The 14,717-nt window shown below is 43.2% G+C and overlaps 1 protein-coding gene across 4 annotated transcripts in view; it reads right to left on the bottom strand.

The window, feature by feature from the left end:
* The window catches only part of Osbpl9 (oxysterol binding protein like 9), a 142,837-nt gene extending 130,225 nt beyond the window's left edge, over window positions 1–12,612 (bottom strand). For 3 of the 4 annotated variants that reach the window (XM_029476196.2, XM_021159244.2, XM_021159245.2), the window contains exon 1: window positions 12,448–12,612. In XM_029476196.2, the coding sequence (XP_029332056.2) occupies window positions 12,448–12,612 (165 nt within the window). The remainder of the gene's footprint in view (window positions 1–12,447) is intronic. The other variant, XM_029476197.2, reaches the window with a different exon arrangement.
* Window positions 12,613–14,717: the final 2,105 nt, after the last annotated feature.

Raw genomic sequence — 14,717 nt, 5'->3', positions numbered from 1 at the left:
GCCAATGAACGCCGTACACAGAGGACACCCTCTCCATACCAGGAGGGGAAAGAAGAAAGCGTGTATCTGAAACAGTTGAGAAAGTGTTGAGCGCTAAGCACTGCCAGCAAGGCTGTGCCACTGTCCTTGGATTGTGAGGGGCTCCTGTAAGGGCCTAGGAGGAGGAGGTGTATAAATCCTACAGAGCCTTAGAGGGACAGAGCACATTCCCACCCAGATGTTTATACACCCTGTTGTGCTATAGTTACTGTCCAGTCAGCCATGTCTTACCAGGAGGTGTAGGGAGGACCGTAGTAAGTTTGAAATCAGCTATATAGTAAGGCCCGGTCTCAAAAAACAAAATATTACTAAAATAAAATACAAAAAGCAAGGGAATGCAGAGGCTTTATGTGGACGAAATCTAGGAAATAGAAAACCTGCCCATACTTTAAAAAAAAAATGTTGGGACAGGAGCTCTTCTAGCCCAGGCTGGCCTCAAGCTCGCTGTGCTACTGTGGACAGACTTGAAATCTAGATGTTCCCACCTCCACATTCTGAGCACTGGAACTGAAGAGGGCACCACACCCCACAGCTTACTGGGTGAATAGAAAAAAATTAATTATGAGTAACCCAAAATACTTTCTTTGAACATGATTCCATTTATATGAAACCATGTATGTTATGAACTTAATTTCTAAAAACAATAATTTAAGTTTTTTTTTCTTTTAAAAAAGAAATCTATGCACCCAGGAAGCTAAAGCAGTAACTTGGGAGCTCTAAGTTACACTGTGTTATCTAGCAACAAAAAATCTGTCTCAAAAAAAAAAGGGATCCGGGCTTGGTGGCGCACACCTTTAATCCCAGCACTTGGGAGGCAGAAGCAGGCGGATTTCTGAGTTCAAGGCCAGCCTGGTCTACAGAGTGAGTTCCAGGACAGCCAGGGCTATACAGAGAAACCCTGTCTCGAAAAACCAAAAAAAAAAAAAAAAAAAAAGGGAAAGAGGGAGGGAAGGAGGGAGGGAGGCTGAGGAGACAGTCCTTTACAATAAAGTCATTAAGAAAAAAATAAATTATTCAATTGGCCATTTGCTTGCTTTTCTCTTTCCATATTAAAATAATGTAATTATTAATCTAAATCACTTCTGTGTTATTCTAGTTTTGGTTGCAACTGTCTATTACATATCTGAAAATCTAATGTGAGATAACCACCAAATATAGACACAGCATATTTAAGATGAACAATTCTACTTTCTTTTGGTTTTCTTTCTCTTTTGAATAGGTACAGATGTTTTGCCTGCAGGTATGTCTATGTACCATGACTTCCAGGCCAGCCTGGGCTACAGGCAAGACCCAGTCTCCACAAACTGAAGCAAATGCAAATAAACAAAACACTTGCCAAAAGCATCAGCAAGAACTGACAGCCTGTCTGAATTAACACAAGAAGCAGATCGCTTGATTCTTCAGCCTCCAGAGGATTAATTAAAAGCCACTGTTGTTACTATAAATGCAAGTGAGTTTTGCATAAGCCATAGACATGGGCATATTTGCTATTATGTATTCTGCAATACTTACAAGGCTCTGTACACTGGAATCCCTAATTGTCTCCTGTATCTCACCTCTAAGCCTGGTTTGACAAATAGGGACATTCCATTCCATTCCATGGAATGTGCTTCACTGTAGGCCCTGAAGATTATATAAATCAGTACAAACTGCTAAGAGGTTTCATGCTTGCTGTACAGATAAGGAATGTACTTGGGATACAGCTAGTTGACCACACCAGATATAAACAATTAAAGATCCCAAAGAACTAGAATGAAAGGCCCGGGAGAGAGAAGAAACAAGGCTGGTATAGCGATGCCCAGCACTTGGCCCATGTGGGGCACGACTCTTGGAATAGCTGTTAACGTAACTCTAACTTGCTTACAATCTGAGCTTTCACTGTAAATGGAGGGTGGTGCAGCCGATCACTCAGGTCTCAGCGCTGAACTTTGTAGGTGACAACACAGATTTCCAAAGTCAGAACTGGACAGGCAGAGGACAAATGCAGCATTTACACCACTGCTTCCCACGGTTGCCTCGTTTACTTTAGGGGTTTTCTTTGCTTTCCAAGGGGAACTTAAATTCAGACACATTTTTGCTTTCATTCCTTTTACAAATCTAAAGCTACTTTACATAAAGATTAAGCATCCCTAACCTGAAATTTAAATGTTCCAGAATCGGAAATTTGTGTGTGTATACATGTTCGCATGTGCATATGTATGAATGTGTGCACTTGTCTGTAGAGGCCAAAAGTCCACTCTGTCTTTGGAAACCATTCTCCTTATTTTTTGAGACAGGATCTTATCACTAAACCTGGACTTGGCCCCTAACCCTAAAATATCTCATGATAGGTGCAAATTCCAAAATAATTTTTAAAATTCTAAAATGCAAACTACTTCTGTTCTCAAGCATATTAGATAAGAGATACTTAGCCTGCACTGAAGCAAGCCATATAAACAAATGAGAAGATCACTTGATTTTTGCAGCAACAGTTTATTGTTGAGTGTGCTGTGCCTGTAATCCCAGAATGCAGGAAGTCGGGGCTGAAGGATCAGGGGTTCCAAGGCAGCATAATCTGCATAATAAGATCCTTCACTTTAAAAAACAAAGTTTATTTAGGAAAGTATATATTTACTTTTGAATATGTGATGAGATTGATGCTAACATCATTCTAGAATAATTTTACAAGAGACACAGATACATTTTAATGCTTCAAAAACCTAAAATGCAGGGGCTGGAGAGATGACTAGGCAGTGCAGAACACTGGCTGCTCTTGTGGAAGGCTTGTGTTCTGTTCCCAGCACCCAAACAACAGCTTACAATTTAACTCCAATTCCAGAGGATCTGATGCCCTTTCCTGGCCTCTATAGACTTCAGGCATGCACAGTGCACAGACACGCATGCGGGCAAAACATGCATACATTTAAAAATAATAAAATACATCTTTAAAAAGAAACCTAAAGAGCTGGAGAAATGGCTCAGTGGTTAAGAGCACTGACTGCTCTTCCAGAGGTCCTGAGTTCAATTCCCAGCAACCACATGGTAGCTCCCAACCATCTGTAAGTAGGATCCGATGCCCTCTTCTAGTGTGTCTGAAGACAGCAACAGTGTATTCATATAAATAAATCTTATAAAGAAAAAAACAAAACCGAAAAATCCACGTAAATTACAGACTTAAAAAAAAAAAAATCATCGCCCACAGATGACTATCAATTGTCAAATAACAGTGAGAAGCTTTGGCTAGCGGGGAATTAATGCAAGGTCATTAGAAATCCATTCCAGTCACTGTGCAATAGCAAAGACACAGCCTTCCTAATGATGGCTACAAAGAATACCGAGCAGCAAAGGTTACTCACTACCTCTCTAGCTCTGTCCTTAGCAACTTATGCTACAACCCAGCTCCTTCCTTAACACGTCACTTTCTCCTTTCATACGTCTCAAGGCCATTATCCTCGGTCTTTACTCAGGTCCACTTTGTTCTCCTCGTTACCTTGAACCTTGCTACCTCAACACACAGCTAACTCAGGAACTATCCGCCAATCACCTATTTTCTGCACTAGTTTCTACAGGGAACTATCTTGAATGACTTACGCTCATTTGTCTACTTAGTCTTCAAGCCACTCCAACCTGCCCTCTATATCCACCACTCCACATAAGTCGCCCTCACTACAGGCATCAGTGATCTCCAAGTCCATCAATTCAGTGGGGTGTGTACTGAATCTCATGTGTGCAAACCACTCAGCAGTATTCAAACCACTTTATGCTTCCCACTTTGACTTCCAAGACTACCACATTCTGTTGAGTTTCCTCTTCTACAGCTGGCTGTTGCTTTTCACTCTCATGTAAAAGTGCCCTCTCCCCTTCCCGCATCACTCACTCACTTAAACATGGTTGTCACGAATTACAATCTCAGCGCAAGTTTTTTTTTTTTTTTTTTAAGAAAAAGCCTAATTTCCCTCCTCATGTGTAAAATGTCCATCTACAGGAGCATGAGGTGAACTAGTGAAGAGAATGCAGCAGAAGTGTCCAGAAAGGAATCCAAAAAGAATGATGGCTTCCTACCTGGTCTCACTTGAATCACTCTCTCCCGATGAAGCTAGCTTCCCTTGAATGTTAGCATTCAAGTATCCCAAGGGAGTCACTACCTGATGAGAAACTGGGGCTACCCTTCAACAGCCAGCAGGGAGCCAAGGCTTCCTGCCAATGGTGATTTAGAAGTAAGCCCAGGCAGGTGCTTCAGATGAAGCAATTCTGACTGCAATGTCATGAGACCCTGAGCTTGAAACACAAAGTTCTGTCCTGCAGAAACTATGAAATGATAATGTTTCGTGCTGCTTTGCTTTAGAGTGACTAGTTACAAGGCAAGAAGTAATTAATCCAATGGAGCTTTCCTCAACTGTCTCCAAAGATACCAGTTTTCAGTCACTCGATTCTTCATATGAGAAAAATTATTATCTTCAGCCCAGATTTCTATCCCAAACTCCAGACCCTTAACACAGAGCACTTCAACCCATCCGGCCCCAAAACTATTATCCCTCCCCCACTCATCTTGGCTGGCAGGCCAATAAACTCCAGTGATCTGTTTCTATATCCCCAGCTCTGGGATATGGGAACGCCATGGCTTAGCTTTATACTTGTGTGCAGGGGAACCAAACTCAGGTCCTCGTAGTCACCATAGTCATGCAGCACATTTATAGACCGAGCCATTCACCAGCCTCAGATACTCAAGACATTTATGTGTGGATCTCATTTGGAACCCTGACTCAAAGCAACTGCTGAGAGAGTAACAGTTAAGACTGTCAGGAACTCAACAGACTTCGTATTTGACATGACTAAATTATTACAATTCAACAATCATAAAGGTATTTTAGTAACACTTTTTAAAATGAGAAATCTCTGACAGAGAGAACTACCTCTGGCAAGTTGTCCTCTGACTCTGAGGACATGCACAAGCAACCTGTCCTCTGTGAACATGCACATACACAAGCACAGACAGACATACACGACACAATTGTAATTTTTAAAAACTTTTTAAGAACTCTTAATGTTTAGTACACTGAAATATTCACAAATAAACCTTAAAATAGTATTTGGAGTATATTTTAAAATAATCCAGTTGAGCTGGGCACAGCAAAACTAACCTGTAATCCTATGAATTTAAGAATGGCTCTGGCACATATATGTATGTGTGTGTATGTGTGTGTGTGTATGTATTTATTCTGGGTGTGGTGCCATATGTCTGTGGTTCCTCTGTTAGGGAGGCGAGGCAGGAGGACCAGAAGCTCAAGATCATCTGTAGCTATAAGAATTTGAGGACAGAGTCGGGCAGTGGTGGCGCACACCTTTAATCCCAGCACTTGGGAGGCAGAGGCAGGCGGATTTCTGAGTTTGAGGCCAGTCTGGTCTACAAAGTGAGTTCCAGGACAGCCAGGGCTACAGAGAAACCCTGAATTGAAAAAAAAAAAAAAAAAAAAGAATTTGAGGACAGGTGGAGCTACACAAGACCCTGGCTTTAAAAAGAAGAAAGAAAAGAAAAGAAAAGGGAAAAGGAAAAGGAAAAGAAAAGAAAAGGAGAAAGAAAAAGAAAAGGAAGGAGCTGGTGGGAGTATTAATAATGCTATAGAGAGAATATCATATGTATTATATGAATTAAAAAGCCATCTGCCAATTAAAAATCCAATGCCTATGGTTTAGGTAGGAAATAGAGGGGGAATATCCAGGAGAAAGAAAGGATTCTGGGATAGAGAGAGGCGGGAGATTTGCCAAGAAGAGATGATGAGACAGACACATGGTACCTGAGCACAGGTAACCAGCCATGTGGCAGAATACAGACTAGAATAAATGGGATATTTTAAGTTATATCTAGTCAGAAAAGAGCCTAGCTATATGGCCAAGGTATTTGTAAACAAATTTTGAGTCTGAGTCTTATTCCTGGGAGCATGGGGCTCGGAGGCAGAACCAGGCATAACTTCAACAATATGCTGACAACTGTATAGCTAGATGTCAATAATTCATTGTTCTATCCTCTTTTATAGAAGCCCAATTTTTTCTACAGTAAAAGTCTTCTCATTAATAAAAGTACTTAGAATATGACTCTTCAGAGCCCTAGGGATAAAGCTCAAACTGCTTAGCATTTCAAGGTGAAATACCAAGACTGCCTTTCATGGTCCACCACACACTGTACCTCACTTTTCACTTAGCACTCAAGGTCACCTCTCTACAGCTGGCTTCCAACCCAAGCTACACACCTGACAAGCTCCTTCCCTGTCTCTTCCAGAAGCATTCATTCCGTGTCTCCAGTACCTCTCCCTCTCTGCTCATGCGCCTACTCTCTCTATAATCTTGTTTCCTCTAGAAAACCTGTCTAAACCTGCTAAGACTGTCAGGTGTACACCTTCAGGACCCATACCCCAAACATCATGTGTGTCTCCACAGCTTTTACCTGCTACATCCTCCAGCACACTCCAAGTATTACAACAATATGGGTGGCTTCTACCTCATTTGCTAACTCTACTTTTAAGTAAAAAACCTGGCACAGTTAATACGCAATAAATATTTGCCAAATCAGCAAATTACACAAATCTACCAACTTTCTCATCTTCCAACCTCTCACAAAACTATCTCCTCCAACCCTCCCTCCTTTCTCATCTCTTTTATAACCACGATTCCCCATTAAAAATTAATAGTTCACAAAGTGTTCTCAAAATTATATCCTTAGCTCTCCCTGGTCATCTCATCTAATAATAAAAATAGAACTCACTCGAGAGGTAGAGGCAGGAGGATCCCAGATTGAGGCCAGCCTGGACACAAAACTCTTCTCTCAAAAAGGAAGGTGTCGGGGATGCTGAAGATAAGGCTCAGTCAGTAGAGTGCCTGCCACACAAGCATACTGACCTGTGTTTGGGTCCCTAGGACTGACAACAAAGCCAGGCATACCAAGCATACATCTACAACACTAGTGCTAGGGACAGGGGTGGGGCAGGAAGAGCTGGATCCCTGGAGCTCATCGACCAGCCAGCTCAGCCAAATGGATGAGCTCCAGGTTCAATTTTGTCTCAAAAAATAAGGCAGAAGGAGCTGGAGAGATGGCTCAGCAGTTAAGAGCATTGGCTGCTCTTCCAAAGGACCTGAATTTAATTCCCAGCACCCAAATAGAGGTTCAAACTTCAGTCCTAGGGAATCTGACTCCCTCTTCTGGGCTCCAGGGCAGCAGACACACCTGATACACAGACATAAATACAGTCAAAACACCCATGCACAGAGAATTTTAAAAATTAAATAAGTAAATAAGGAGGAACTCGACAAGGAAGACACTCAACAAGGAAGACAGCGTCAGCCCTCTGGCCTCCACATGTGCACACACTGGCACCTACCCAGGTGGGCACATACATGTACTATACAAACAAGAAAAAAAAAAAAAAACAATGAAACAATTTTGTGCTACCACCCAGTAAGTCTTTATCTATCTCCAGGCCTAACCTATGACTCCAAATACCTGCTAGAATTCAATCTCCTACCACCTCTCAAATACATCTTTACACTAATACTGCTCAGAAATTTGTAAAATCTTCCTAGTACATCTCATGCTCTGAAGCTTTCCAGTCTATTCTTGTTTTCCTGTTACCTAAAATAGCCTTTTTTATTTTCTCAACCTTCATTTCCTTTTTTGGGGGGGGGGGATGTTCGAGACAGGGTTTCTCTGTTTAGCCCTGGCTGTCCTGGAACTCACTCTGTAGACCAGGCTGGTCTTGAACTCAGAAATCCACCTGCCTCTGCCTCCCAAGTGCTGGGATTAAAGGCTGTGCGCCATCACTGCCTGGCAACCTTCGTCTCTTAAGCCTTGGTTCAAATGTCTTCTGGACAACACTTCTGCAGATTTCTATTTCTATTGTTGACCTTGTCACAATGATTTGGTGTATAGGTGTACATTGTATGTGCACTACATGTGTACATGTATTCACACGCTTGGGGCCATGTGTGTGTGCATGTATGTGGAGGCCCAAGTCAACACTGGGTGTTTTCCTTGATCATTCTCTTGTTGAACCCAGAGCTCACTAACTCTGCCTACTCTAGCTAGCTTGCTTGCCCAGTGGATTCCCCGTCTCTGACTCCAGGGTGCCAGAATTAGAGCAGCCATCATGCCTGATCAATTTTTACATAAGATGTGGGGATCTGGATTCTGGTTGTGATTGTTCAGCAAGCACTTTATTCTCTAAGCCATGTCTTCAGCCACTTGTCATACTGCTTTATACTTGGCTATCTGCTCTGCTATCAGAAGTTCTTACATGAAGAAACCCACACTTGCACTCCCAAGCATATACACTAACTGCACCATTACAAAGTCAGCCCTGCAAAAATGCCTGCTGTGTGGACTAGCACTGGAATACATTATAACTAATGATCATGATTAAGAGACTGATTTAAGGCCATGTAGTAACGGTGTACACCTTTAATCCTAGCATTTTAGAGGCAGAGGCAGGTGGATCTCTGTGAATTCCATGTCAGCCAGGGCTCAAAAATCACACACACACACACACACACACACACACACACACACACGGTTAGTCAGACCTGAAAAAGAGTCTCTATAACAATATAGTAAGGGCTGGTGAGATGGCTCAGTGGGTAAGAGCACCCGACTGCTCTTCCGAAGGTCCAGAGTTCAAATCCCAGCAACCACATGGTGGCTCACAACCATCCGTAACGAGATCTGGTGCCCTCTTCTGGAGTGTCTGAAGACAGCTACAGTGTACTTACATATAATAAATAAATAAATCTTTAAAAAAAAAAAAAAACAATATAGTAAGCGTTCCTTCAAAAGCAAAACGTTGGGCCAGGGATGTATTAGTGTGTCTGCCTAGCAAGTACAAGGTTGTGGGTTCAACCACCAGCCTGGCAAAAAGACCATGAAACAAATGAAAAGAATAAAGTAAAAGATCATCCCAGGCTGGAGAGATGGCTCAGATGGTAAAGGCACTTGCCACCAAGGCTGACATCCTGAGTTCTATCCCTGGGACCCACATGGTGGAAGGAGAAAACTGGCTACGTCAAGTTGTCCTGACTTCCACACAGGTGCTGTGGCATAAAACCTGCCTGCACAGAAACACAAAGACATGCACAAATAAAAAAAAAATGTAATTGTTCATTTAAAAAAAAATTAATTCCATCCCCAGAGTTTGGTAAATTTTCATGAAGCTCTAAGCTGAAAAAAAAGGCTTGGCTGAACCTATTTTAGTTCAATCCCGGCGACTCTAGCTCAGTCCTGAGACTTAATGCTGATTCTCAGTAGAAGCTGACTCTAAAGCAAGGATAATCTAGTTTAATTTAGAATTTTCTGGAACAACCTGGAAGGAATCAACAACCACAGAGCCAGACTAGATCTTAAGTAATTTTGGAAACAAGGAACAAAGAGACTATTTGCTACCCTGATTAAATGTGGCACAATTGGCAAGTATGTCCTGGGTTGGTGTGGCCATGTCAGCTTATGTCCTTTTCCCCTATATCTGCTGCCTGCCCTTGGCCTTCGAATACTGCCCCAGCTTCCAACACTGGCCTTGAAACAGCCACTTGGCACAACTCTGTGCCCTGTGGGAAACTAGACCAAGCTCAGGGCTCTGCAGCCAGCTCAGTGCTTGAAAGCGTAGGTGCCTGGGAGGGTCACACACTAGTACCACCGGTACGAACCCCCCTGACTTCAAGGGAATCAAGAAGCACGGGCTGTATGTCTTGAGACTCTATGCTGAGACTGACCCAGAAAAGCTCGCTCAGTAAATTTATGAAGAACCAAGTGTCGATGTCACGGAAGATGAACTGACACAGATGCAGAGAAGTCCTTGCGTCCACAAGAAATGCAGATTCTATTGCGGATAAGAAATTTAAATATGGAGAAAGTGTCAGAGCCTTCTTCCTCTTGGAAAAGAGGAAAAGAAACTAGAACACTCAATGGCGCCATCGCTGGCTGGCTGAGAGTCGCTCTGCTGAGCTTGTATTTAAACTGTCTGAGTGTTTTATTCTTTGAAAATTAAATGCATTAGAAAAAAAAATTGGCACAACCAGTTCAGATATTCTTACTAGAAGGTGTGGCTGTAAAAATTAGCTACACGCAAATTGCAGATAGACCCATCAGAACGCTAATGTACTCAAACTGTGACAGAGCTCACTGCCTACCTTCAATCCGACTCCTACTCTCTCCTTGTGATTATCACTCTAGCTTCACAAGATAGTACAATTCCCTGTCAGTAAACAACGGGAGAAACGTCTTAAAACAGCCATCATTGAGAAATATGATCCCCTCTTCCTCTGACAAGGCTAATGCTTTAGAGAATCTAATCTCAGAAGACAGGTATTAAGGAAGAAGAAAGACGTCTATGAAAAACTTCTATTTAGTCAGGACAAGGAGTTCAAACTCTCTAAATCTACAGGACAAGAAGACAGAAAAGATTTAAAAAAAAAATCAGGAAAGAAAGAAAACAAGGAAAAAGGACATTTTTATCTGGGCTAAGGGCTCCCTGGAATTTTAACTTGGGACCGCTCTAGGATGACCCTAGACTCAGACCACACAAATTTTGGGATTTGAAGAGTAACTTAATTCTACAGTGCTACTAATTACTCCATCATGAATATGCTGGCTAGGTTCCATAGGATTTGCTGATTATCACATTTAGTGAAACTTGATATTATTCTTTATTTATCTTAGTCGTGGGATTTCATAATTCTTCAGTTTTTCAAGATAAAATGTGTAGTTGTTCCTTTTCCATCTGACATAGTATGATGTGTGTGTGTGTGTGTGTGTGTGTTTTGTTTTTGAATATATTTGGTTGAGGGTTGTTTTTTGGTTTTGTTTGTTTTGGGGTATTGTTTTGTTTTGTTTTGAGACAGGGTCTCTTTAGGTACACCCACCTGGCTTGACCTTAAAATTAAGAGGCTACATATACAAGCTACTGTATTCAGCTTTGAACAATATGTTTGTGTCTCATTAAAATTTGATCCTTTAAAAATTACTCAGAAGAGAGGCTAGGAATGTGGGTCGGTGGTAAAGAGTTGACCTAGCATTTTCGAGGCCCTGGGCTCCATCAAAAATAAAAATAATAAAGACACAGAGAACATAAGTTCATATCCAAAGAATGATAAAGGTGACCAACACTTGTAGTCTGGCAGACCTGCCTAACAGCACGTACTTTTCTACTTCCTGTAGCAAAAGAGAAATTTAATGGGAAGCCTGACTCCACCACTTACAGCTGTGTATGCGATCTTGAGCTAATTACTTAAAAGCCTGGAGTCTCAGATTCCAAAACTGTAAAATGGGAGCATTAAATGGGGATAATGAATACCTACCTTGCAAATTTATTAAGAGTAAATGAATTAAGGTGCCCACTAGACTACACTAAAAGCTCTCGAGAAGAGAGGCAGCGTCTACACAGCTGTCGATTCTTGCTGGAATAAAGACCCGCAGGACAGGAACTCAATGATATTTTTAAATGAATGAATAACTATGTGTCCCTACTTCCCTCATCCACACTAACTCTTCTCCCATAATCGTATTTCTTCGTTTTTCTTCTATCATTTTCTAAAGCCTTCAAGACATTCTATATTTTGTCCTTCTGGGTGCTTTTCTTCTTCTCACGGGCTATTATTAACAATACAGCTCAAAGAAAGTGGCCCCGTTAGTAATTTCTCCAACACCGCCCACCTTCCATTTCTAATGCGAAGGAGGTGCAAGAGGCGGTCAGAACATAGGCTCCACAGCATTTCATCTACCTACCCTGGGCCACTAACTCGCGTCAACAACAGTGAAGTCGGTCCTCTCCAGAACACAACTTTCAGGGCAACCGCACCATCTCTTTCTACATCTCCGCAACCAGAAGACTCGCGCAGAGGGAATCCTCTGCTCTCAAAAGTTACGGAGTCCGTTACACTCCTGCCCCGCTGGAAAGAGGGGTGCATCCCCAGAGTAGGACAGCCTAGCTGGACAGACTGGCGGGATTTCAGAGCCCATGGTGTGGACGAGGGTCACCTTTGGACCTGGCCAGGTTCCTCTGACCACTGCTCCGAGAAGGCAGCGCTCTTCGAGCCCTGGAGGGAAGCTAAGGGGTGCGGCCAGTGCCCCGGCTAGGGACAGCAGAGACGCACAGTGTGAACAGCTAGGCTGACCTGCCACACCGGGACTACGCCCACCCGTACCTCGTCTCAGCGCAGACCCTACCTAGTCACAGAACCACTCCCTGAGACACCCGGCTCGCCCCCGGCCCATAAATCAGCCGCCCGGCGCTGCTCACTGGCTGGGTCCGCATCTCCCTTCTGGTCATTGGCTACCCGCACGCAAAGCCCTCCTCCACAAGGGAACCTCGCGTACGGCGGTCTCACAGCGGAGCACCCCCGCCCCGGCTCCGCGTAGCTCGCCGTCCCAGCAGCGCGGCCTCAGCCACTCACCGTGTAGTAGGAGAGCAGCCCTGCATTGTAGTCCAGCACGAACCAACGATACTGCCATCCCTTCATCACGTTAGTCCATTTGCTCAGCGGCCCTTCCACGATGGACGCCATCTTGGGTGCCGCCAATGACAACAAACGGCCTGACGTCAGTCGCCTATATGGCATTCGGCATGCAGGGGGCGGGGTCTCCGAGAGCCTAGGCGGGACCAGGGCGTGAGTGGGCGGGGCCAGGTGCGGCTCCTCGGTGCAGCCGGTGGACCCACGCCCCTGGCAATCCCAGTCAAGCATGCTTTGTTTCTTTCTCTCTTCGCCTTTTGTGTATAGGGCGGGCTGTTATGGAGGCAGAAAACTGAGAAAGCGAGCGTGAATATTAAGATTATTTATCCAAAACAGGCGTGAAGGTGGATACCTGTAATCCCAGCACTTGGGAGACCAGAGGATCGGTAGTTCAAAGCCAGACTCAGCTAAATAAGACTGACAAAAGAAAGGAGAGGAGAAAAGGGGAGTGGGGGGACAGAGAGACGGGGGGGGGGGGGGGGGGCGGTGTAGAGGTGGATGTGAGGGAGGGAGAGAGAGACAGACAGACAGAATAAAAGAGAAAAGCATCTTCAAGAGGATCTGAAGGGTAAGGGAGCGCACAAGTGCCTGTAACTCCAGGCCATCAAAACTAAGGGTACCTGCACTTAGGAGCAAATATTCCCACCCCACTCAGACATATTCACTAAAGTACATATAACTAAAAAAATTTTTGTAAGTTCAAGATAATCCTTGACTACATAATAAGTTTGAGAGGAGTGTGGGCTACATAAAACTTTTTTTAAAATTGTAACATAAGTTTTGTTGGGTTTTTTTGTTTTGTTTGTTTTTTTTTTTTTTTTTTTGGAGACAGAGTCTCTTTTGCAGCCTTGGCTGTTCTGGTATTTGCTATATATAGGTAGACCATGCTGTCCTCTAACTCACAGAGATCTGTCTGCCTCTGGGCTTGGATTAAAGGTGAGAGCCACCACACCTGGCAAAAGAATTCTATTTTTAAGAACCTAGTGATTGGGAAAGCTGGAGAGATGGCTCATCATCGGGTAAGCACTGACTGCTCTTGCAGGGGTCCTGAGTTCAATTCCCAGCAACCACAGGGTGGCTCACAACCATTTGTAATGAGATCTGATTCCCTCTTCTGGTGCGTCTGAAGACCAACAGTGTACTCGCATACATAAAATAAATAAATAAATCTAGAAAAAGAAGAAGAAGAAGAACCCAGTGATCCTCTTTTGGCCTCCCTGGCCCCAGAATGTATGTAGTACACAGATATGCATGCAGGCAAAAAGAACTCATATACTTCTTGTTTTGTTTTGCTGTTTTACTGTAGAGAAAAATCTAGGGCTTTGTGCATGCCAGGAGAACATTCTACCCCTGCTATATTAGTCAGGGATCTTTAGAGTAAAAATACTTACAGAATGAATATATTTGTGTGTGTATATAGAGATCGATAGATACACACACAGTGGGATTTATTACAGGCTGTGATTAAGCAAAGACAACAATGGCTGCCTATGCATAGAAAATCCAAGAAACTAATCATTGGATGTCTCAGCTAGTCTTCTGTGTATGCCAAAATCTGGAAAGAATAGGCCCTAATGCCAGTGAAGCAATGGACTTGCTAGCAAGGGTGAGAGACGTAGGCAGAAAAGGAGAAAGCGTCCTTCTTGATGCCCTATTTATAGCTTTCCAGCAGAAAGTATGGCCCAGACTAGAGGTGGATCTTCCCACTTCATATAATCCAGTTAAGCAAAAATCTCCCACGGGTGTGCCCAGCCATGTTTGGATTTTAGTTAATTCCCGATGTAGTCAAGTTGACAACCAAGAATAGCTATCAGACCTGCCTTTACTTAAGAAAACAGATAGATCATTCTTGACACCTCACAAGAGACCACCCCCAGTGTCCATTTATGTACTTGTTACACAAACCACGCCCTTAATAACCATAGTCTGGGAATATAGCTCAGTGGCAGAGTGCTTGCCCAACATATGTGAGTCCCTAAATCAACTCCCAGAATCAGGGGACTGCACTTAAGCACACGTGCTGTTTTGCTCTATGCACTCTTTTAAGGCTTTGAGAACATTTGCAGAAGGTAGAAAAGAAGGCAAGGGTAAACAACAAAATCTTTGATGTGTGAGTTACAAATTGTTAAGTGCTATGGGAAAAAAAAATAAAGGGAAGAGGGGTTGGGCCTGAATGAGAAGGGAACTTTCTCAAAGCTTTATACATGTATAGA

Source organism: Mus caroli, unplaced genomic scaffold (genome assembly GCF_978045245.1).
Source record: "Mus caroli unplaced genomic scaffold, Mus_caroli_1 scaffold_6, whole genome shotgun sequence".
Taxonomy (NCBI): domain Eukaryota; kingdom Metazoa; phylum Chordata; class Mammalia; order Rodentia; family Muridae; genus Mus; species Mus caroli.
This window is presented reverse-complemented; position numbering and strand designations above follow the sequence as displayed.